We start from the raw sequence: 22,224 nt of genomic DNA, 5'->3' as shown, positions 1-22,224 counted from the left end.
TCATCTTAAATGAGTTGGAAGAATGCTACTGCCTATTCTAGGCTGTTTGTTCAGAAAACATTTCAAAAACTAACTTTAGATGTAATGTTACACATCTAAAGTAGGAGATGATTTAGGTCCTTATTAAAAAAGGAAAAAAAACCCACCCTGTTTTCAAGTCATTTTGAAACTGTACTTAGCATGAGTTAAACAGAGGGACAACCATGAGATAGCTGTTCTGCACAAACTATCCCACCTCTGCAATTGGCTTTTGTAGGTTGCTGATAGTTTTCAAGAGACATCAGTTTTCTTATACGTGTCTACTATGTGCCCCTTGTCAACACTTGCTGCCCCCAGTTTTTGCTCAAAGCATCTAAGATGCTGAATATAACCAATATCTGTCCAAGGTAGGAGGTCCATATACAATCATAGTTAAATGGTGCAGCCCGGATTTTGAAGAGCACTAAGCAGAGTGAAGTACAAAGATTGACCTTTCAATAAGGATGGACTTTGTGACATTTCTACCTCTTTAAATGACAACAGATCAGATACCAACAAGTTACAGTAAATACAAAGCAATAAGGCTACTTATAGTGGAAATGCTAAGTCATGGCCTGAAGCAGTGATTGAGCACCTGGTGGAAGGCAGGGCCAACCCTGGGCAGCTCAGGTGCATGCAATGCAGCTCAGTGACCAGAAGGGCTGGAGCCAGGATCCACCCTTTCCCAGACCTCATTTAAGGGCTGGCTGTAGAGGTGAGGGCATCTTCTGCCAGAGATCCCTGCCTAAACAAGGTCTTCAAAGGTAAGCAGCTTTTTTTCCTTCATTTCTGCATCCATGGCTGCTGCATTTGGGCTCATTTTCATTTGCTGTAGACAAAGACTTTGCCACGCTGCTATTATCATCCTATTACAGCATTAGACTACTTCTTTAAGTGCCAAAATGTAGCAGATCCTACCCAAGCACATCCTACCTGGCAAGAAGATCCCCTTGGAAAGGACCTGCATGGATCGTTCCTGCAGGGATCAATATCTTCAGGAAGAAAAGAGAGCAAAACAGTCTTGTTTTAGGGATCATTTGTGGAACCTACACTCCTAATGTGAGTGCCTGCAGAGCCAGCAAGGCTTTCAAAGGGCCCAGGTTGCAACTCCTCCCTCTCTATGCCTGATTCTTATACAGCTCAAATTAAGCAGTGCAGGTACTAACCTTCCTTTTACAAACAGAGAAATAAACAGCTTCATCAGGAGTCCCATTAAAATAAACCAAAACCACAAAGAAACCATGTTTCATTCTAGTGGGAACATGCTACATGTCATAAAGCAAGACAGAAGCAAAGGGAATTGACTACACATACATAAAGAGATATGCTGTAACTCAGTTTATTTAGTGTACTTCATTTTTTCCAAACAGACACTGGGAAGCCATGTTTTACATGGCTTTCAGCAAAGCTCCTTAAATAAATAAGCCACAAAAGGCATACAAAATTCTTATTTAGGAAAACCACTCATTCTTACGACCTTTCATAAAACTAACAACTGTGTACAACAGTGGAGAATTACAGTAACAAAATGCAAGTCATCAACACTGAGGTTCTCTGCGGTTATAACTCCATAAATATGAAGCTTTGTAAAGTGTAACTGCCCTTAAAAATACTTGCACTGGAGTTCCATATCTACGTATGTTTATCTCTCCCCATTAGAGAATCCCTCATTAGAGTCATAGTGTGCTTGTGAAATTTTGTTTTGCTTTGAGTTCTGAAGCAAGTCCATTAAGAGAACCATTCTATCATCTATGTGCGCCTGCAGAGCCTGGATTTGGCGATCGATGTAGTCTGTCAGTTTTTTCTCCATCAGATCCATGTTTTTGGAGATGATCTTCTCCAGATAGGAGCAAATAGGCTGTTGTTCTACTCTGTGAAAAGAGCAAGATAACAGTCAGTATAACCTTGTTTCTTGATGACAAGGAGCATGACAGTGATATGGATGCTGGAGTGTAAAATCTCATTTCTTAAGGCAATGAAGGTTTGATGGGATTTTTACCATAAGCAAAAACCTTGTCTGTCACACTTTATATGTGCAAATTTTATAATAAACAGAGGATGTAAATTCACCTTCTATTTTTTCTTTTTTTGAAGACTCAATTCTGCATTAGAAGACCTAGTTATAAGTAAGGAAATCCACATAGCTCAACAATATACACAAGAGTTCAAGTTTTGCCCACATGACAGGCTTTATTCTCTCCTAGCAAGCATTTCCAGAGTTACACACACAGTACACAATTCTTTATTTTTACGTGGTATTCTTTAAAAATACAGTACTGTCCCAGGACCTGGAGATGTCCAGGCTTTATTAGAACTCTGCTTCCTAGGCAACGCTCCTGCAGCTCACAGTTTCTCCTGTTGTTCTTCGGGTATCTATCAAACTAGCTGCACTGTTGGTACAAACAGTGAGAATAAAATGCTCGTGTTCTCATTTAAACTTGCTAATACACACAAGCTGCTAGCTAAGCAAGCACAAAGTTAACTTACCCAACAGTTTGAATGCCTTCTTCTTTAGTGGCCACGTTTTTATCAAGATGCTTCTCACCATCTTTTAGCCGAAGATGATTAACTTGACTACATAAGTTCTGAAGAAAAGGAAGAAGCATCTGTGGAGCAGCGACGTTCTGGATTCTGTCTGTTTGCTCCTGCATAAGCAAAGATCCCATAGCTTTAAAATCATTTCTGAGGTCAACTGTATTCTGCTGTGTATTAAGTTCTGTAGAGTTAGACGTATCCCTTCCTTCAGGAAGCTGTGCTTTCAGATCAGGATTTACGTTTTCACATCCTGTCTCACTTGTTGCAGGATTTCTGACAGACGAAGATTCACTGACTGACTGATGTAGTGATGTCTGAATGGCTGCACCGTGAAATCCATCCACTGGATGCTCGTTTCCAAAGTCTGAGCTCTTCCCAAACATCCAACTAAGTTTGTCTCCAAGAGGTAAACTGTTCTGCTGGTAAGAAAAAAGATGCGTTTAAATATTAAGTACTTAAATATACTGAAAGTGATACTGGAACAGCACCCATGATATATATTTAATTCCAAGGGATTACAGCATTCTACTAGTGTGGTATAATGACTTTATAAGTAGTTGTGAATTATATTCATAGGGAAAAGCATAGAAAAACTTTCCTTGCATGTACTATGTGTTCATTACTTCATGACATGCTTTTAATAACAATTAAGACAAACTAATCCATCTACTTACACCCCAAAGACAACAAGAAACATGTCCATCACCTAAGAAATCACAAGAAGTGACAAGTGACATGGACAAAAGGACAACAGGGCAACAGTGAAGCTGAAAATGACGACAGTGATACAACATGCTTAACTCTGATCTTCACATGACTCCTTGAGCACATGTTCTTAATCCACTGCATGCATTTCAGGGTAGCAACAGATAAGCCACGAAGGCTAGGTTAAAAACAACCAAAACTTTTTCCACCTAATCAGTTTAGAACATGCTTAACTGTCACAGAAGGCCAAGTCACAGAACAGCATTATTGATGTTTATGGAGCAGCACAGTCACTTACTTTCTGCTGATACCGGACCATGTCCATGAGTTGCTGAGCACCTGGAGACAACTTAGATCCCATAGATTCCATTATAGTTTGCACTCTGTCTAGATCTATGCTTGATCCTAGTGAAGGAAAATCAGTTGCTAGTTTTGCTGAAACTGTATTCAGTTGTACAATTATTTTACTGATGAGTACCCTTTGTTTCTCACCAATGGAGAGCAGCTAATGCAAGAAGGAAAAAAGGTATTTTGGTTAGGAAGAAAAAAAAAACACAATTCAACATTTTCTTTGTATGAATATGTTGGGAAGTTGATTTCTTTCTGGTTGTTACTCTTAGAAGAATTCTGACTGAACAGAAGGTGCTTGCAGGATTGAAAAATCAATCAATACTCTTCTCAGTACTTAAATACAGCAATAGCTGTATAGATTTTCCTAAGCTTATTTATCTGCATCACAGGGCTCCTATTACCAATGTACACACCTACAGTGGAGTTCATAGTTCTGACTATATAGTAACTGCAGATTGCCTATAATGTGTTTGATGTATGAAGGCTTTTCTCTATGAGGTTGCAACTTCCTCACATGCAACTTCATGAAAAGAAAATCGTGAAAGAAAACTACAAGAACTATTAAGATATACAACAACCAAATGATCTTAATTGGTTATGTGATTATGGTACAGAAATAACAGTAATCTGAGGAAGGATGATGCAATTTAGTCAATGAAATGATTAAAAAGACAATGAGAAGTTGTAGGTTTCCAGCTCCCTACCTTAATCCTACAAGAGGTCGCTGGGCATTCCAATTTCAGATACTTTTCGTATAAAGTCACAGTTTCAGTTTCACTGCAAAACAAAAGGAGAAATCTGTGACACCCAACCTATTTCCAAGGGAGTTTTAGCTTGATATTCCATGTGTGGGCACACTACAGGTCAGTGCAGCTCTGGGGGTTGGATGTATCACTCACACCGCCCCTGAGGCTCTGAGTCGGATGTTTTCGTTTAGCTAATTAAGCAGATGTGCCACACAACAGTTTAATGGGCACCTCAGTACAGAAAGGACATGGAGGTGCTGGAGCAGGTCCAAAGTTGGGCAACAAGGCTGGTAAAGGGCTTGGAGAATATGGCCTATGGGGAGAGACAGGAGGGACTGGGGCTGTTCAGTTTGGGGAAAAAGAGGCTGAGGGGAGACCTTACTGCTGTCTTCCAATATCTGAAAGGTGCCTACAGTGAGAGTGGGGTTGGTCTCTTCTCACTGGTGACAGGACGAGGGGAAATGGCCTCAAGCTGCACCAGGGTTATTTGAGGTTGGATATCAGGAAAAGCTTCTTTACAGAAAGGGTTGTTAAGCACTGGAATGGGCTGCACAGGGAGGTGGTTGAGTCACCATCCCTGGATGTGTTTAAAAACCGTTTGGATGTGGTGCTCAGGGATGTGATTTAGCAGACGGTTGTTAGGGTGGTATGGTTCGGTTGTGGTAGCGCTCGATGATCTCTAAGGTCTCTTCCAGCCCGAGGGACTCCGTGGTTCTACGACCAGCCCGCTCCCGGCTCAGGTTCCCGATGGACAGCCCGCAGCGCGCCGCTCCCCAGCCGCTCACTCACCCTGATGGCTGCAGGATGCCGGCGCTCACCCCCCGCCCGGTTCCGCAGTACTCCTCGCCCACGTACACCTCCATGTGCCGGGCCTCGCTCACCACGCCGACTGCCGCCACCCGCTCGGCGTCCGCCCGGCACTCCAGCTGCAGCACGCACGCCGCGTCCCCGCCGCCCGCCCGCCGCTCCAGCGCCACGGCCTCGCCGCTGAGGAGGGAAGCGCCACAGCCGCGTTACCCCGCCACGCCGGTTCCCCACCCCGGCCCTCCGCCGCCCCTCGCGAGGAGCTGACGGGAGGCCCCCCTTCCTCCTCCTCCCTCACCTCGCCTCATCGCGGCTCGCCTCGCGCCGCAGGCACAGCACCCGGTCCAGGCCGCCCGGCGGCGCGCAGGGCCACGAGCAGCCCACGGTCACGCCGGGCGGGGCAGGCGCAGAGCAGGGCGCGCCGCCGCTCGCCATCACCGCGCGCGGAGCCTGCCGGCCTCAGAGCGGCTGCGCGGGGCGGAGCTGCGCGCATGCGCGGGGCGGCGCTGAGGGCTCCTCAGTGCTGCGGGAGTTGAGTGAAGGGGTATGAAGTCGCTCAAGTTGGAAGAGACCTTAAAGATCATCCAGTGCAACCACACCGCCCTAACTCCAACGGCCCTCCGCTAAATCACGTCCCTGAGCACCACATCCAAACGGTTTTTAAACACATCCAGGGATGGTGACTCAATCACCCCCCTTCGCAGCCCGTTCCAATGCTTAACAACTATTCCTGTGAAGTTTTTCCTGATACCCAATCTAAAATAACCATAGCAGAGCAGCTCTTGGAGCAATGCAGCCCCTGTATTCCAGGCGGCGTGCTAATAGTAGGAAGGAGAGCATAAATAAAAGATCGGGTTCATTTAATTTGCAGTAGGATCCTGGCTTCTGGAGTCAGGGAGCGTTTCTCTTTCCGCTGTGCTGTGGATGAGAGCCCAGGGAGCTCGGATATCGAGTTCTTGGTGCTTCGGCTGAGGGAATTAGGTCTGTTAATTAGGGAGATTTGCACAGGCTTTATCCAGGACAATATGACAGCGCTGACATCTCTAATTTTTGTTTTGTTTTTGCACTTGAGCCTTTATTTTGCGTGACTGACCAGCGCTGGCTTCACTCTGCTTTAATTAAAATGAATTAAAATGAATTGCTCGATATAAATGTTTTAGTGTGAAAGCCTTGTTGTCTCAGTCTCCTGTTTGGGTTCCTAAAGGTGCTCAGCGCTTCCGAATTGCACTGCATTCATCTTTGGGAACGTTCACTGTCTGCTCTTGGTGATGATGCTGTCGCTCCGTGCCTTGGGAGATGATTCTGATCCTGGAAGAGCGATGGAATCCTCAACATTACAGACTTTTGGTGAGGAGAATTATCCTGTGTTCTGTACAGCTGTGGGATTTCCATGTGTTGATAAGCACTGCATTTTTCATATTTGTAGAGATAAAATAAAGGAAAACAACAAGCTGAAATTCCAGAGAGTACATTTTGCTCAGCTAGCAGCGACCAGTACAAATATCTCAAATATCAGATCCGTTGCTAGCAAGACTGGATGTTTTGAATCTCATATAACCTCACTGTGGTAACACTCAAAGCCCTTCAGAAGAAACCAGCTTGGTCCTGGCATGATGTGGCTGTCTGCCTCCAATCAGCATTTCAGAGAGCTGCTTTTTGTTTGCCTTAAGCTGCCTAACCAGTTTTCTTGCAAGCCTAATGGATGAACTTTTACTTCCCGTTTCCTTAGCAGAGATGAAGTATCAGAGCTTTTTCTGTTGTTTACCTCCAGAGCAGACGGTGCTCGTTCCGTGCAGAGCGGCTGAGAGCCAGGTACCGTGTCTGCAGGGAATCTAGTCATGCTAAGGCACGGCCTGTTTCTCCTCACTTTTGGACTGTCTTTAACTGGAAGCTCTTGTTGGATGACAGGTAAGCTTTTCGTTTCTGTTACGTATTCAGAAAGTTTACCCAGGAATTCTTGTACTCTCCAATTCCAACCAGAAACGTGCAGACCTTTCAAACCAAGGCATGACTGTCCTTAGGCATTAGGCTGTTAGCAGATCTCCTATCCAAGAAGCTCTGGCTTAGGGAAAATCCTGCAGTTTGAAGCTTCTTATAGCTTAGTTCTTTGTGATTTTTTTCCCCCATGACATAGTAGGTGTTTAAAAACATCTCCTTCCCCACATGACACCAGTTGTGATAATTGGCAGCTAGTGTCACTGATGGACACTGAAAAGTGGAGAAAAAGATTTGAAATGAAATTGAAGAATTGAAATTCCAGCAATGTTTTGTTTGATGTCCACATTAACTTCTTTACGTTGATGATTAGGATTCCGATTTTAGAAGTAGACGTAATGCCTGAAATATTTCTTAGAAAGTTATATGTTTATGACCAATTTTACAGGTGCTTTCTTGCTTTTCTTATAGAGTCATTATAGAATTATTTGAGTTGTAAGGGACCTTTTGGTGACTCTGGGGTCATCTGGCCCAACTTCCCTGCAGTGAATGGGGACACCCACAGCTCCATTGGATGCTCAGAGCCCCCTCCAGCCTGACCTTGGGGGTCTGCAGGGATGGAGCACCACCACCCCTCTTGGCAACCTCTGCCAGTGCCTCACCACCATCACTGTAAAAAAGCTTCCTTCCAGATGTCAACATTTGAATTGTGAGAACCGTACTTCTGCCCTTATCTCTACATGCACTTACAAAACAGAACAGATTTTATGATTTAATTAACAAAGTTATTATTTCAGATAAAAAGACAAAAGTAAAGAGGGAGCGCCAATATTATCTACAAGCCTGTTTTTGCTATTAGCAGCTTCCACATTTTGATGGTAACAGCAGTATTTAATGTTAATGATAGTATACCTGCACCTAGTTTTCAAAACTCCTGATGTTATCTAATAGGTAGAGATCATCATTACACTGAGGAGTCCTCCTCCTTGCTTTGAATTGGTGATTCATGATTGCCCTGTGGCTTCTTTGCAGTTAGTTTCCTTTCACAGAAACCGTGAGGCTGGGGTTAACTTTGCCCTACTACAAATGAGCAGGAATCTCTTTGTTTCCTCACAGGGGAACAATTTAAGAAATAGGTTGTTAAAGCCCACGTTGTTGTTGACTCTGTAACCTGTTTAAAAGCAACGGTTGTGTCTTTGTTGACCAAAAGAAACACTAAAACCACTTTAATGAACAGGCAGAAAAAAAAGGGAGGAGAAGTTCTCCCAATTTTCCAAAAGGTCGCTGGAGATGGTTTTTGCCTGTAACTGAAACTGGACGCTCAAGTGACTTCTTAGCTTTAGCTTCCTGAGTTGGGATGGTGTTCTGAAGACAACTCATAGTGTGTAAAACCTTTCACCAAAAAATACAGGAGAAACGTGAGCATAACTGAGCAAGCATCCATCAGCCACCCTTAGAGAGCCCTGCTGCCAACAGACACATCAGCACATTGCACATCCAGCAAGGTGATTTCACAAAACCTGAAGGAACTGAATGGTATTTGAGATGTCAAAATCTCACGCACGGTTAATTTTAACTGGCCAGCTGCCTTAAAACTTCCTAGAAGAGGGCAGATGGGTGGACAGAGAGGATAGATACTGACTTTTTCTGCAGTACATCAGGTTGAAAGCATCCGTCATGGGAAAAGAAAGTGTTTCAAAAAGGACAGACAAAGTTAATAGGTAAGGGTTAGAATATGGGAGATTTAGCTAATTTGGTAGCTTTTCTTTATGTCCTCTGGAAGACTGCAGCTGAAACCAGATTTTACCTCCTTTTGCATCAGTCTGGCCATTCCTGAGCTATTTATTCAAGGCATGCTCTGAATACAGGAGCTTTTTGTTTTGGTTAGATTTTTAGATTTTCTTTTACTCGGGATTTTGTGTGATGTTACAGCAGTGGGATTTTATTTTTTTTCATGCAATCATTTGTTTTCATAATGACTATATGAAAGAATGACCAAAACTTGAGTTACCATTTCAGTCTGTAATGTAAGTAACTAAGATACAGTTAGTCTATACACCCAGGAATGCAGAATACTTTGGCCATGAATGAAAACATTGATTTCTTTGACTTTCTCAGCATAACCCCAGAACTCAGGCAGAGATGGAACAAACCAAACTCAGCACAGGCAGTTTTGGTTTGGGTCCCATGCTGGTGGAACTCCTTTTTCTCCATTTATTGTCTGCTCAGAATTATTTTTCAGCTATCATCTCTGTCCTGGTGCCAACACCAAACATCACTTACCCTTTCTGATTCCTTAGGAATTTCATTTTTAGGTGCATATTCTGAAGAGGCATCCAGACTTTCTGCATTCGAAATCATTATTCCTCAAAGGTTGACAGGCAGAGAGAAACATCACCCATTTCTTCATGAGGTTTGTTGTTACTTTTGTTTCTAACGTTGCTGGTCTCGATGATCTCTAGAGGTCCCTTCCAACCCCTACAATTCTGTGATTCTGTTTTTCATAATATAGGCCTATATTGCAGGCATGCATACATACTTTATGTTTATGTTGATACAGATTAGATTCTTAAGTTTTCTTGAGTAGTTTTGAGTGAATTTGTTCCCACAGAGATCTAGGACTGCACTAGTCCTGCCTTATGAGACAGAAGTAGGAAGGAGACTGGGGAATATTTCATTCTTCAAGTCAGATTAGACACTGAACTTGAGCTAATGTCCATGCTGTGTATATTCTGTTGTACTTGGTACACAGTCTTTGAGAAAACATGAGATTTCAATCGTAGCACCTGAAGGGCAGATGCTCCCTTGGTACAAGTGGTCCCATACAATCCTACAGGTAAATGAATGAGTTAGAGAGATCTGAACCTTAATTCTTCCGCTCTGAGGTCATTTACCTTTACACCAGATACAGAGTTCAATTGTTGAAATAACTGATAATGAAATGGTTAGTCATCTCTGTGCAAACTGATTACCTGAGGAAGTGTTTGCATGTTGGTCAGCTGGCTGATGGTGATTTACATAAGGAGTGTCACAAAACTTGACGTGATGGTTCAGCAGAGTGCATGCATGGGCTGTGCCTTCCTTGGAAACTACCTCTGGCCACCTTCGTCTGCTCTGTGCCTGTTTCCTCTCCACCACATCCTCAGGAGCATCTGAGGATGCTGAGGTTCCTGAGACTGTAAAGCGATACAATGGACGCCTATGTTTAGCTTAATGAACACTTATTTTTTAGTTATTAATACCACAAATGGTAATTATTGACCTTTTTGTAGACAGCATATCTTCATTCCTTCTCCAGATCTCTAAAGGCAGACATACTTAATCTTCTGTGTAGTTTGTATGATTTTTCATTATGTCTTCTATATGATTATTTATAGCCTAGCAGAATTTGAACTTTCCATAGGAAAGAACGTAGAGCGTGGTGCTGAATCTTTTAAGTGCAGAAAGTGTGAGGGGTAGGAAATGTGTGTTTTGTGAATCAAGTGAATACGTCACACATACGTGGTAGTTGGAGCTCTGTTATCAAAGAGAGCATGGAACTGGCACACCCAGGTAAAAATTCACTGAATGATATTTCTGTTCTGTTTTCAGGAGCATTCAGATGACAGTCTTTCTTACTCCATTAAAACCAGAAATGGAACATACCTCCTAACACTGAAGAAAAATAAGTATGTTACAGAGTGCTCTAGGATATCACTCCATGTTTGAATGTGGTTGCATGCAGCCAAGTATTGTTACACAGAAGAAATCACTTTGAGGGCAGGCTGCCATAATTACAGAATATGTTCTATAGTGTCTCTGTTATGGTGCTGCCTCACAAGCACAAGGTAATATTTTTCTGTGCACAACTTGATTTCAATTAATTTATTATTAGCACCACACAGCAGTAGATTTCAGAAAATCCTGGAAAAGTAGAATTCATATCCATTTTTGGCAGGGAGGGTTGTTAGTAATGTTGGAGTTAAGATAAATTTGTCTGTTGTTCTTCGTTGTTTCTGAGTCAGTAACAGTCCAGGCCCTGATATAACATAGTCTGCTCAGGTCCTACTTTGTGGATATTTTAGTTAAACTACTTCAAAATAACACATTTTCCAAATAGCTCAGCTCATTCTGGAGGTATCTCTTTCATGTCTATGCAGTTTAGTAATAATATAAGAGGAGTATGCTGCTAACAATGTAGTACTTACTAGGATTTTTGATTTATTTCTTGCTTTATAGACCCTTAAAAGAGCAGTAGTTTGTTTTTGTTTGCAGAGACCTTGTTAGCAAAGACTTTATGCTGTATACCTATGGGAAAAATGGGAAACTGGAGGCAACACAATCAAAAAACAAGGTATTGCACATCTTAAATTTCCCCTTTCGGGTAAGAGCTTCCTCAAAGCAGAGAACCCAGGCTTTTTGAACTGAAGGCCTTATTAACAATTTGATAGAACTGAGAGCAGCAGCTAGGATATAGGTGCATCTATATGCATTTCAAAAGCAAAAGTGAATGTGTGTGACCATTCATTCTGAGTGTCTTTGTGTCTGTACAGTAGAACAATAAAAATTCTTTACATTTTTAGCAGTGGAAAGGGAAATGCAGGTATACCAATGAAGGGCGCCCATAGGAAAAAGAACTATATGCTGGGTGAGAGATTTTGTCAAGGTTTTCTGTTTATAGCATTAATGTTCATGTGATATAGAACAGAAGGTTTCATGTTTTATGAGGGAGCAGTCGTGTCCTTATACTTTTTCTGATGATACAGCCTCACTATTTTGTAAGGTGAGAAAGGAGGCACAGGAAATTATGCCAAGATTGAATTTGAGCTACCCAACTAGGTCACCTTTGCATAGTACACTGCTAAAGGTACAATGGCAGCATCAAAGCTCTGTAGTTTTGAGCAAACCTTCAGAATGCTTTTATGTTTAATTTCGGCCTTTACCTGCATGCTGGCTCAGTGAGACTGCTTTGTGCATGCAGAGCTTCTTGGATCAGCCTTGGAGAGGATTCTATGTGAGAACAAGATAAACAATAGAGACACAAAGAACTCATGAAAAGATGGTGACAGGTTAAATAAAAAAGCTCTCTATTTTCTAGAACCAGGGGACTAGATGCTGTAGTAGTTACTACTCATGGCAAGTAATATTTTACTCCCAAGAAATTTGGGATTATTTTAGAATATGGAACACTTTCAGTTTGCAAAAGTCAGCTATGACATCCTGCAAATAATAAGGCTGGTTACCAAATACGTTTGAATTTGAACACAGCAACCTTATTTTGTCATTAATTATGTGGCCTTGTTGCATTTCAGACACACTGTTATTACCATGGTGCTGTTGAAGGAATGGCTGACTCGGTGCTTGCTCTTAGCACGTGCGATGGCCTGAGGTATGACCTCTTGCTTTTTGCTTGGAGATAATTAACTGTACAGCACCACCAGTAAAAACAAAACAGAAGCCTTAGTATCCATCTTACTCACGGAAAGAAGCACCATCCTGTCTTGCAAAGATTTTTTACGTTTCACATCTTGATGAAGCTGAAACTCGATACAGTTTTTATTCTTTGTCTCCACTACTATTTATCACTTAAAATTCCTTCGGGGAGAAAGACAACACGAGGGAGAGCATGATCTAAATACATGTAGAACACAGGCATGAGCAAAGGCCTGTAATACTTGATACAAGTGCACAGAATATCCTGTCCATGGAAGGGACCCACAGGGATCACTGAGTCCAACTCCTGGCTCCATGCAGAGCAATCTAAGAGCTCAACTATATATCTAAGGTGTTGTTTGTTGCCAGGGAAGCCTGTTCCAGTGCTTGACCATCCACAACAGTTATGCTTTCCCAGTAATTGATTCAAGGAGCATATATTTCCATAAGATCAATATCTTCAATGAGTACTGTTTTTTCTTTTGAGATCCTGTTGGGCTTCTGAATTCACTCCCTATACTGAGATAATTTGAGATAATAATTTATGTTAAGATAGTGGCAAGAATAATTACGCTTTGAAGTGTTTATCTACTGTTCACTCCCCTAGTCATAATCACGAGAGAGAAATAATTCTTCATTCTTTTATGCTCATCAGAGGAATTATCTACATTGCTGGCAAATGGTATGGAATGGAGCCACTCAACACATCCAGAACGTTTGAACACAGGTTTTACCAGTTAGAAGACATGCAGCATATTCCTTTCCACTGTGGTGTGCTGAATGACAGCCTTCATCATGAGATGCAGATGTTTGCGAAGCAGTCTGTGAAATATGCAATTTCACTAAACAGTACCTCTAGTAGGGAAGAGCTTTTGAGGGTAAATACATTCCTGTTTCTCTCCTGAGGGCTACAGTCCAAACTATTTCCTCAGTCTGTTCCAGTAGCAAAGGGTGTGCAGAGCCTTGCTTTGGCATGGTATCACTGCAGGTGGGTTTGGCTGAGCACCTCCTGTTGCTCACGTTTTCGTGGACCCCAAACTGTTGGGAGTTCTGGTAAATTCTGAAAGAGAAGAATAGCACAATGGGAATCTAACATCACTTGAAGCAGTTCTTTAGCAGAGCTCAGCCCATGGGTGTATGGAAGGCATGAAGCTGCCATTCAGCTCATGCATCTCAAGGTCTGACCAAAAGTGAAGTGCTAACGTACTGATACTGGCGTGGAAATCTAAAGCTAACTTACATTTGAGGCCAGTTTAAAAATGCAAATTTCTTTATAAATACATTAAATGAAAAAGATGAGAAGGATGAGTTAAAAACCTTGAATCCACTAGGCAGCATTAACTTACTGTGCTTTCTAATTTGCAGAAGAAGCGAGCTGTCCTGCCACAGAAAAGCTATGTGGAATTATTTGTGGTTGTGGATAATCACAGGGTAATGACTCTGTAGAATGCTAAAAACCTTATGTTAAAATATTAACACTTTTCACTGACGTTTGCATGTGGCATCTTACAGTTTTTGCAGAAGAACTCTGATCCTGCTGCAGTGCAAAAGGAAACCGTTGAGCTGATTAATTATGTTGATGGGGTAGGTCTGTTCAGTCACCTATGTTCAGTAGCTTTTATATGTCTTAGTTTTCAGAAGAGAAAATAATTCAGTAAATCTGTTGCAGCTGTGTCCTGAGAGTGTATTTGGAAGTTATGTGGCAATTGGTGATATTAAGGCATGCTGCGTATCTGTGCACAGAACTTGTAGAGGTGCAGACCACAAACCTGAGGTCTGCAGCACTTTTTATGTTTCCAGGAAGAGTATTTCACTTGTTTGCAATTGTTTTTTCCTTAAGCAAACTGTCAGCATTGTGAACAATTCCATGAGGAATGCAGTGACATGCTCACAGTTTCTCCTCAGTGCATTTAGCTAAGAAAATAAATGAACATTATCTTTCCAATTTCACCTGAAAGATCTCTTTAAGCATATTCATGAGGTAGATTGCCTTCAGTCATGTATTTCTTAACATTAAACTAGATTGTAACTATTCAAATAAACTAAATTTATGTCTCAGTCACTGTTTGGCTTCATGTTAATGCAGCAGTAACGAAAAAATCTTTCATAACTCACTTGAACCAGACTGATGGATAGTCATCACCTTTTTTTCCCCCTTTCCAGATGTACAGTGCATTGAATATCCAGATTGTTTTGGTTGGATTAGAGATTTGGACAGATAAAAACCAAATCTCTGTAATGGAGGGTTCAGCTGGAGATGTACTGAGTAGATTTGTTTCTTGGAGACAGAAAGATCTTCTTAAGCGATCCAGAAATGATGTCAGCCATCTCATAATGTAAGTTTTTATTTAGTGGCAGAACTGGCCACACTGCCAGAGTTGCTAACATACGTGTGGGTTTTGTTTCATATCTGAATGAAAGTATAACTGGAAAACAATTCCCTCAACTTCCAAACAGCTTTAACCTGGCAAGAAAGAAATCAAGAAAATGTAATGAATATGGTTTGATCTTAGAGGCACTGATACAGCAGGCTTTGGCGACTGATCATTATTTCCAATCAGTGTTATCCCAATATTATTAGTTGAGACCATGATATCGTGCAACTTTCTTCTTGTCTTCAAGAAGACCAAATTATGCTTTGCAGTATTTGTTTCATCAGCGCCTTTTAGAAGCAACCTTAAACGTTCAGCTCCTCTTTCAACACCACCTTAAATTGCTTCTGTCACAGAGGGAGAGACTCTTACGGCGGATCCATCGGAATGGCTTTTGTGGGTACTGTCTGCTCACAGGTGCAGGGAGGGTCGATCAGCACTGTAAGTACATTCCATGGCTGACTGTGTTACTGTCACACTATGATCCTGTTAGAAGGAATAGAAAGGGCAGCAGAATTTAGCCCTGCCTGAAAATGAACGGTGGCAAACTGCCATTTCTTGCTGGTTTTGCTTTGCAACACAATTTTGTGTCTTTGTAGCCTCTAAGAAACCTGTGGCTTGAATAAGTGGGCAGGTAGAAATGTAGTACTTTACTTTCATAATTTTTAACACTGATTCTCTTTATTAGTTGAATCATAACAATGTGTTACGTCATGCTACAGTAGTTGCACATGAACTGGGACATAACCTTGGAATGAAACATGATGATAACAGGTGTCCTGCATCCTACATTATGTACAGCACAGATAAGTAAGATTTCCATTTAATTTAATGACTGTTATGTATCTGCACTGCCTAAGTCTTGTAAACTGAGAAGATTCCACGAGCACCAAGGAACTTTTGTGAATGAGAAGTCGTTTGAAGATTTTGATCATGGAGTGAATGTTTGGGCTTGATTTCATTTGCATTTATATGAATCGTTACCTATTTTCTGACCTAGTCAGAAGATATTGCAATCAGGCATTTTTGGACTCAGCACAAACGAAGGATTTTGGAAGCCTATTTTGTATAAGAATGTATAACCTGATGGGTATTTTTGGTTCTGAAAAAAGGAAAATCTCTTTTTATTTCTAAAAGTAATACAAAACAAAGTAAAAAGAGAATATTTCAAGATCTCTAACATCTGGAAACGTGACAGTATTTTATTGAATTGTCTTTTTTGCAAGGAAAATCTAATGAAAACATTGTGCTTTCCAGGGGATCCAGGAATTTCAGTTCCTGCAGTGCTGATGATTTTGAGAACCTTGTTCTAAATGGAGGAGGAAACTGCCTCAGAAATCCACCCAAAACAAGTAATGTTTACAAAGAGCCTGTCTGTGGTAACAACGTGATTGATAACAATGAAGAATGTGACTGTGGAAAGCCACAGGTAATGGAATTCAGCTGTGTACTTGTGTGTTGTACTTGCACACCTGATTTGTGTTAACGTCTGGGGAGCCTTTCTTTAAGTTCACATTTTTGCAAGCTGGATAAAGGTTTGTTTTAGAAAAAGCCTAAAATGATACAATCAGTTTTGGTAGGAACTCAGTTAAGGGCTGCTGGACTTGACAGAGCTTTGAGTCATTGCCTAACAGAGAAGTGCATTTCAGTGCACAACATGTGAAAATGCCATTGGTTTTTGTGCTGGTTTTAGCAAGGTAGAGATTTATGTAACAGAAAAGTGATCGCTAATTTGTGTAGCACTTACATGTTTCCTATCTGTAGCCCTCAAAATTAGCCCAAAGCACAATTACTTTGGTCATATTCACACTGTGAAAGTGTCTTTCTAAGAATGGGGCATATTGGCTCGTTCTTTGGTGTCTCCAGAAAGACACCAATAAATCAAAAGGCTGCCAGTAACCCCGTTGCATAAGTCTTCTTCTAAGCCAACAAAAGATATCAGCATTTCCCTACATCAAACTGCCAGTGTAGTGGGAAAATGAGACAGGGTGGGATATGTAGTGTTATTTTTAAAACAAACTGGTCTGCTTCTTTAGTGCCTGCCTGAAGTGGAAACCTATCTTATATTCCTATGGCATAGCCCATCAAAATAGGTGTTTTTCTGATGACTTCTAAAAAAAAACACAGCCAGACTGTATGTTGCTTTCTGTGAGAGGCTACCAGTCTCAGCATATGCAAGGCAGGCAGTGTATGCAATGCTTGGTTTGTCCATGCACATGGCTTGACCAGCTACATTCCTAGCTACACAAGGTAGAAAGATGGTGTTCCCTTCTTTCTGACTTTCTCAGGAATGCACCAACCCTTGCTGCAATGCTGCCACCTGCAAACTTACGTCTGGATCGCAGTGTGCACAGGGACTGTGCTGCAAAAACTGCAAGGTAGGCTTTGTCTGATTAAGCTGAACTGATATTCATTACTAGGCTGGCTTTCTTAGGAGGTGTTGGAAAAGAGTCCCATAGAATCTCTTGACATAGTTCCACATCAAACTACATTCACCAGCAGAGAGCATGGAGGTAGAGAATTTGTCTCTTGATGAGTTCTGAAGCTTAGAAATGGAATCTCATCTCTGTGTCATCCCTCACAGGAGGAAGAAGTAATCAGGGGATTCAGCAATAGTCATCTCCATTATGCAACTCCAGGCATCTGCACAGTCTCTGATTGTTGGCTACTTTTTAATTTGTGCTTGTGTGTGCATTTGTACGACCTACCCAACTCTTCTGCAAACTCAGCTCAAAAACTTTGTAGCTACGCCCTATGAACCTGAGGGAAGTTTGGAACTTTTTATTAGATGTTAATCAAAAAAAAAAACCCACCCTATTTTATCTTCTTTAAAATCTTCTTTAAAAACAGATTCTCAGCTGTCATTGTTTCATGTTTGAAGTCGTGCCGTTACGAAATAAAAGTGAGGCAGCATTCTTCTCCTGTTCCAGTTTAAAGCAGCAGGAACAGAATGCAGATCAAAAATGGATTTCTGTGATCTCCCTGAATACTGCAATGGAAGCTATGCCTACTGTCCAGACGATGTTTACATCATGAATGGTTACCCATGCAACAACATGGAAGCATATTGCTACTACGGAGTGTGTCAGAGCTTTGATTCACAGTGTGAAGCTATATATGGGAAAGGTAAGTTTATAATTTAATGTAAAAAGACTTGTAGTCTTCTAGAGACGTTTCATAGCTTGCTTTTTCTTTCTCATGTTTTTAAGACAGCGTGATGGCTTGCTAAGAATCTCTGTTTTTCATACAGGGGCACAAAAAGCACCTGATCTGTGCTTTGAAAAAGCCAATATTAAAGGAGATAGATTTGGAAACTGTGGAATGACAGGTGGAGTGTACAAGAAGTGTTCTGTTCAGTAAGTCAGTACTAAACAAAAGCCACCCCTAAGATCTCCAGTGTAAAATACACATTCTGTTATGTACTTGCAGAGCATAGAGGTTTAAGACAAGAGTATTTGTTTAAAATGCAGCCTACATTTGACTGGCTGGTGTATTTGCATTTATACTGGGGGTTTTTGGTGTGTTTTTTTGCTGTTCATCTTCTCTCCAAGTGCCATTTGTTCACTACAGGCACAGTCTGTGTGGCAAGCTCCAGTGCACTTCTGTTAGCCTTCAGAATCTTCCTGCTTGGAGTGTTGTCAATAATGCCTCTGGGGTTTTGTGCTGGTCCTCTGATTTTGACTTAGGATCAGATATCCCTGATCCTGCTCAAGTTCATGATGGAACAGCATGTGGAGAAAAGAAGGTAAGACAAATGTCAGCATATGTACACAATATATTGCCCCAGCTGGAAAGCTCTTAACTTTCAAAAGCATTCAATGGTTCACTTATGTATCTACCATAATGTCATTAAAAATCTGCTTGTTCAGATATATGCACACAATTAATTAGCTCTTAAAAACAACCTGTGGTGCTACAAATCAGTGAGCAATCTTATCAGTTACTCAAATTATTTCCATCAAGCTGCATCCATAGATTTAAGAAAATGTGAGATAAATACAGCTATAAGGCTGTTAAGGACTCAGTGTTCTGTATGCCAAGGCAAAGGGCTGATAAGCAAAAGCTGTAGACTTGAAAATGTTTATTATTATATAGTATATGTATAAAATGGATAGGATATGGGGGGAATGTTGCATTTAAAAGTCATTTTTTAAATACTTTCCCAGGCCTGTGTAGCTTTTGAGTGTGTGGATGCAAGTCATCTGGGCTACAGCTGCGATGTAAAGCAGAAGTGTAATGGCAATGGGGTGAGTAGATGGTGTTTTCATGCTCTACATCTTGAAGATAGCTACAGAATGCCTCTGTAAAAGCAACAGCCTGACAGATGGCTTTGCTTTATTCTGCTCTGTACTGAAAGTTAAATCCACGTTTTAATCCATAATTCACGTTAGCAGTACACTGTAAACACCTCAGCACTAACGTTGCAAGACACTTCTAAACATTTCTTCTGAATTTCCCTCGGGACTATTCGAATATTTCTGAGTTGTCAAACTGTAAGAGGAGAGTATTCCTCTGAGGAGGACAGGCTGGTGATTCAGGATGCAGATATTTCTCTGTGAAGAATGAAAATGGAGTCGGACAGTTTAGAACTGAGAAGTTCTTTCACTCAGCATTCTGGAATGTTGTGGAAGCAGTGAGCTTATGCTTCCTATGCTTCTGTGCAATACTATGCAATATTTCTTGTTCCCACCTGCAGTTCTTAATGTGTAACTTAAGATACACATCAGAGGTTGAAAGTGGCTGCTTCCAAAAAGCCTTTCCTTGACTAAACCCCTTTGCATTGGCTGCAGGTGTGCAACAACAATGGCAACTGCCACTGCAATTCTGGATGGGCGCCTCCGTTCTGTAACCAGTCAGGCTACGGTGGCAGCACTGACAGTGGTCCAGCTCACATGGGTATGATTCTGAAACTGCTTTCTTACTGCTTCCAGGGTCCCATTTAATTAATCTACTCATACAGGGTGGTTTTCTGTCTCTTTTCTAAGGCTTTTTTTCTTTTTTCTCTACTGCTCATTTGTGACTGCCTTGGAGAATGACCAGCATCTGATTTGTGATGTCTGCAGACCTACACAAATTGGTCCGAGGGAGAAGCTCCATTTTAGTTTTATCTGAGATAAAAAACAATACGCTCATTACTTAGAATTACTTGTACATTTTAAAACAGTTAGATGTTCTCAAATATTTAATTCCTAATTATTTTGAACCTGATAAACATGTATCACATAGTAAGGCTACAGCTTGAGTATGAAACCAGCAGCCTTTACATATGGAAAAGGTGTCACTGCAATGAGTGGGATGAAGGAGGTTCATGCTGCACCATCACTGCTCAGCTGAGAGCCATGAAATTATGCAAAGGGAAGAAGGAGTGAATTTTTCTGGCATTTACACTGAGAGACCAGGGAAAGCCTTTTACACCTGTGACTAAAAGGAGAATGTTGTATGTCATACAGCACAGGCTGAGTAAGGCAAGGACAATTTGTGATTACGGAAATGCAAATCCTAATTAGTAGTTTTGCTTTATAGCAACTTAAAGATGGCAATTCTTACCTCAGAAAGGTATTTTTAACTGCAAAATGCTTTCATATGAGGTGAAACAAGACAGCTGTCTTACACGATTGCTGTTATTTTTCTCCAGATACATCACTTCGGGACGGCCTGCTTATTTTTTTCTTCGTTGTGCTGCCAGTACTGATTGTGACTGTAATAGCAGTAATTAAGCGTGGCGCAATAAAGAGGAAGTTTTGCAGGAAAAGTAGAAGACATCACAGGTATGATCCTTATTACAAATGCATTTCAATGGCTGTGAGGGTGCTCTAAATCAATTTAGCAATCTAGTTAGACGCTCTGTGTAAAAAATACTACATAGCCCCCCAAAGAGAAAGACTGTCCTGCTATTGGTAAATGTGAGTACTTTCATACAGATGCTCTGATCGTGAGTTCTCATTGGTACTTGTAATTGTGTTCATGGGCACAGGGGCATGGAGCATGGGTGGTGAGGCACTGGAACAGGCTGCCCAAGGAGGCTGTGGATGCCCCATCCCTGCAGGCATTCAAGGCCAGGCTGGATGTGGCTCTGGGCAGCCTGGCCTGCTGGTTGGAGACCCTGCACAAGGCAGGAGGTTGGAAGCAGATGATCTTTGATGTCCTTTTCAACCCAGGCCATTCTATGATGATGAACATGGAAATTATTTGCCACATCCAGGAAGGGGTGAAGTCAGAAACATGAGATCTGTAACTGGGTCCCTTTGTAAGCATTCATCCCTTCATGCTGTCAATCCAAATGGGGATTTTCCTGAGGGTGTTGTTTTCCTTTCAGGGATAACAATGCACAGCAACCAAAGCAAAGCAACAGACCAACCCATACCACAAGAAATGATCAGGTAAGGCAGATGCACAGCTGTATTACTTCATGCTGAGTAATCCCAGTCATACAGTGCCTTCACCTAAGCCCCTTACTGATTACGTTGTGGTTTTATTGACACACGAAAGCCATCAGAGGCTGTTGGACAGGACAAAACACGCTGTCTGAAAGTTGCATAGCATTAGCTCTGTCGAGAATAGTGAGCTACGATTTGAAATGTGTTGCGCTAACCTGATTATCTGTGCCATCTCTCCTAGCCCACCACAGCAAGCCCTGATATTTTCACCATATCGCATTTTCCCGGTCCGAGGTTTGTATGACTTAAACGTTTGCTACAGGGGGCAAAATTCCTCCTTAGAAGTACGGCTTGTCTCGGTGCCGAAGCACTTCTCAAAGCTGTTCCCCCCCCTCCAGGCAGGCAGGACAAACGCGGTTTCCCGTGGTTCCTTCAGGACCTCATCGCCCTGCTGTCCCATCACCCCGACCCGCTGTGTGAGGAACTCCCTGGGCTACAACTGCTGCCAGGAACTGATAAGGAGAAGCACGAGGGCTGGCATCTCGCAGCCCTCCACGTGTGCATCCTTCCAGCAGCACGTACCGCTGGGAAAGACTCGGTGCCGAGAGACCCTGAGCACAGCCTTTGTATCACTGCCTTACTGTATTATTGCCTAAGAGCTGCTGGCTGCGTTTGTGCCTCTTCTACCTCACCCTTCTTTTTGTTTTTATTTCTTTCACGGAAAGCCTGAAGTCCAGCTGTGGTTGCTTTAAACCTGTGGCAGAACGGGGCTTCTCAGCGCGCAGCTTCAGCTGCTGGGGAGGAGAAGCGGATAGGGGTCATTTAACAGCCGTCCAGTTCCGTCCTGTGCGGGCAGCCCGCAGCTCCTTCGGGCCCCTTCGCCCCCTCCTGGAGGCAGAAACCCGCGGGGCAAAGCGCTTCCTGCAAGCAACGAGCTCCCTCGGGAGTCCTCAGAAGGCAGAATCGCAC

At 42.0% G+C, this 22,224-nt stretch overlaps 2 protein-coding genes across 6 annotated transcripts; one reads left to right on the top strand and one right to left on the bottom strand.

Moving 5' to 3' along the window:
• Window positions 1-1,341: 1,341 nt before the first annotated feature.
• On the bottom strand, window positions 1,342-5,594 carry CUNH10orf88 (chromosome unknown C10orf88 homolog). Its single transcript, XM_042818194.1, has 6 exons — window positions 5,458-5,594; window positions 5,145-5,342; window positions 4,314-4,386; window positions 3,557-3,763; window positions 2,506-2,972; window positions 1,342-1,889 (listed from the first exon to the last, which is right to left on the bottom strand). Exons 1-6 carry the CDS (start codon window positions 5,592-5,594, stop codon window positions 1,661-1,663), a joined length of 1,311 nt encoding a protein of 436 aa, XP_042674128.1. The 3' UTR covers window positions 1,342-1,660.
• An 845-nt stretch (window positions 5,595-6,439) lies between these two features.
• On the top strand, window positions 6,440-21,927 carry LOC122160412 (disintegrin and metalloproteinase domain-containing protein 9-like). Of its 5 annotated transcripts, none has more exons than XM_042818897.1 (23): window positions 6,440-6,506; window positions 6,931-7,067; window positions 9,410-9,507; window positions 10,686-10,762; window positions 11,349-11,427; window positions 12,386-12,462; window positions 13,162-13,384; window positions 13,872-13,937; window positions 14,019-14,090; window positions 14,670-14,842; window positions 15,235-15,319; window positions 15,567-15,688; window positions 16,136-16,307; window positions 17,167-17,256; window positions 17,809-18,004; window positions 18,129-18,234; window positions 18,449-18,623; window positions 19,045-19,125; window positions 19,669-19,774; window positions 20,514-20,646; window positions 21,195-21,258; window positions 21,497-21,549; window positions 21,654-21,927. In XM_042818897.1, exons 2-23 carry the CDS (start codon window positions 6,998-7,000, stop codon window positions 21,733-21,735), a joined length of 2,400 nt encoding a protein of 799 aa, XP_042674831.1. In that variant the 5' UTR covers window positions 6,440-6,506; window positions 6,931-6,997; the 3' UTR covers window positions 21,736-21,927. The 5 variants fall into 5 exon arrangements, with proteins under 5 accessions (XP_042674831.1, XP_042674830.1, XP_042674832.1 ...); XM_042818896.1 differs by having other exon boundaries at window positions 9,395-9,507; XM_042818898.1 differs by lacking the exon at window positions 13,872-13,937 and having other exon boundaries at window positions 9,395-9,507.
• The last annotated feature ends 297 nt before the right edge of the window (window positions 21,928-22,224 follow it).

The sequence above is a fragment of the Centrocercus urophasianus genome, unplaced genomic scaffold (assembly GCF_019232065.1).
Source record: "Centrocercus urophasianus isolate 14NV4802_14NV808 unplaced genomic scaffold, USGS_Curo_1.0 seq_17, whole genome shotgun sequence".
Lineage (NCBI taxonomy): Eukaryota > Metazoa > Chordata > Aves > Galliformes > Phasianidae > Centrocercus > Centrocercus urophasianus.
This window is presented reverse-complemented; position numbering and strand designations above follow the sequence as displayed.

Coding starts and splice junctions, on each gene's coding strand:
- CUNH10orf88 (XM_042818194.1), bottom strand. CDS start 5,594: ATGGCGAGCGGCGGCGCGCCCTGCTCTGCGCCTGCCCCGCCCGGCGTG. Junction 2,973..3,556: donor TGGTCCGGTATCAGCAGAAA/GTAAGTGACTGT, acceptor TTTTCTTACCAG/CAGAACAGTTTACCTCTTGG. Junction 1,890..2,505: donor GAAGGCATTCAAACTGTTGG/GTAAGTTAACTT, acceptor CTCTTTTCACAG/AGTAGAACAACAGCCTATTT.
- LOC122160412 (XM_042818896.1), top strand. CDS start 6,998: ATGCTAAGGCACGGCCTGTTTCTCCTCACTTTTGGACTGTCTTTAACT. Junction 12,463..13,161: donor AGCACGTGCGATGGCCTGAG/GTATGACCTCTT, acceptor TATGCTCATCAG/AGGAATTATCTACATTGCTG. Junction 21,550..21,653: donor TCGCATTTTCCCGGTCCGAG/GTTTGTATGACT, acceptor CCCCCCCTCCAG/GCAGGCAGGACAAACGCGGT.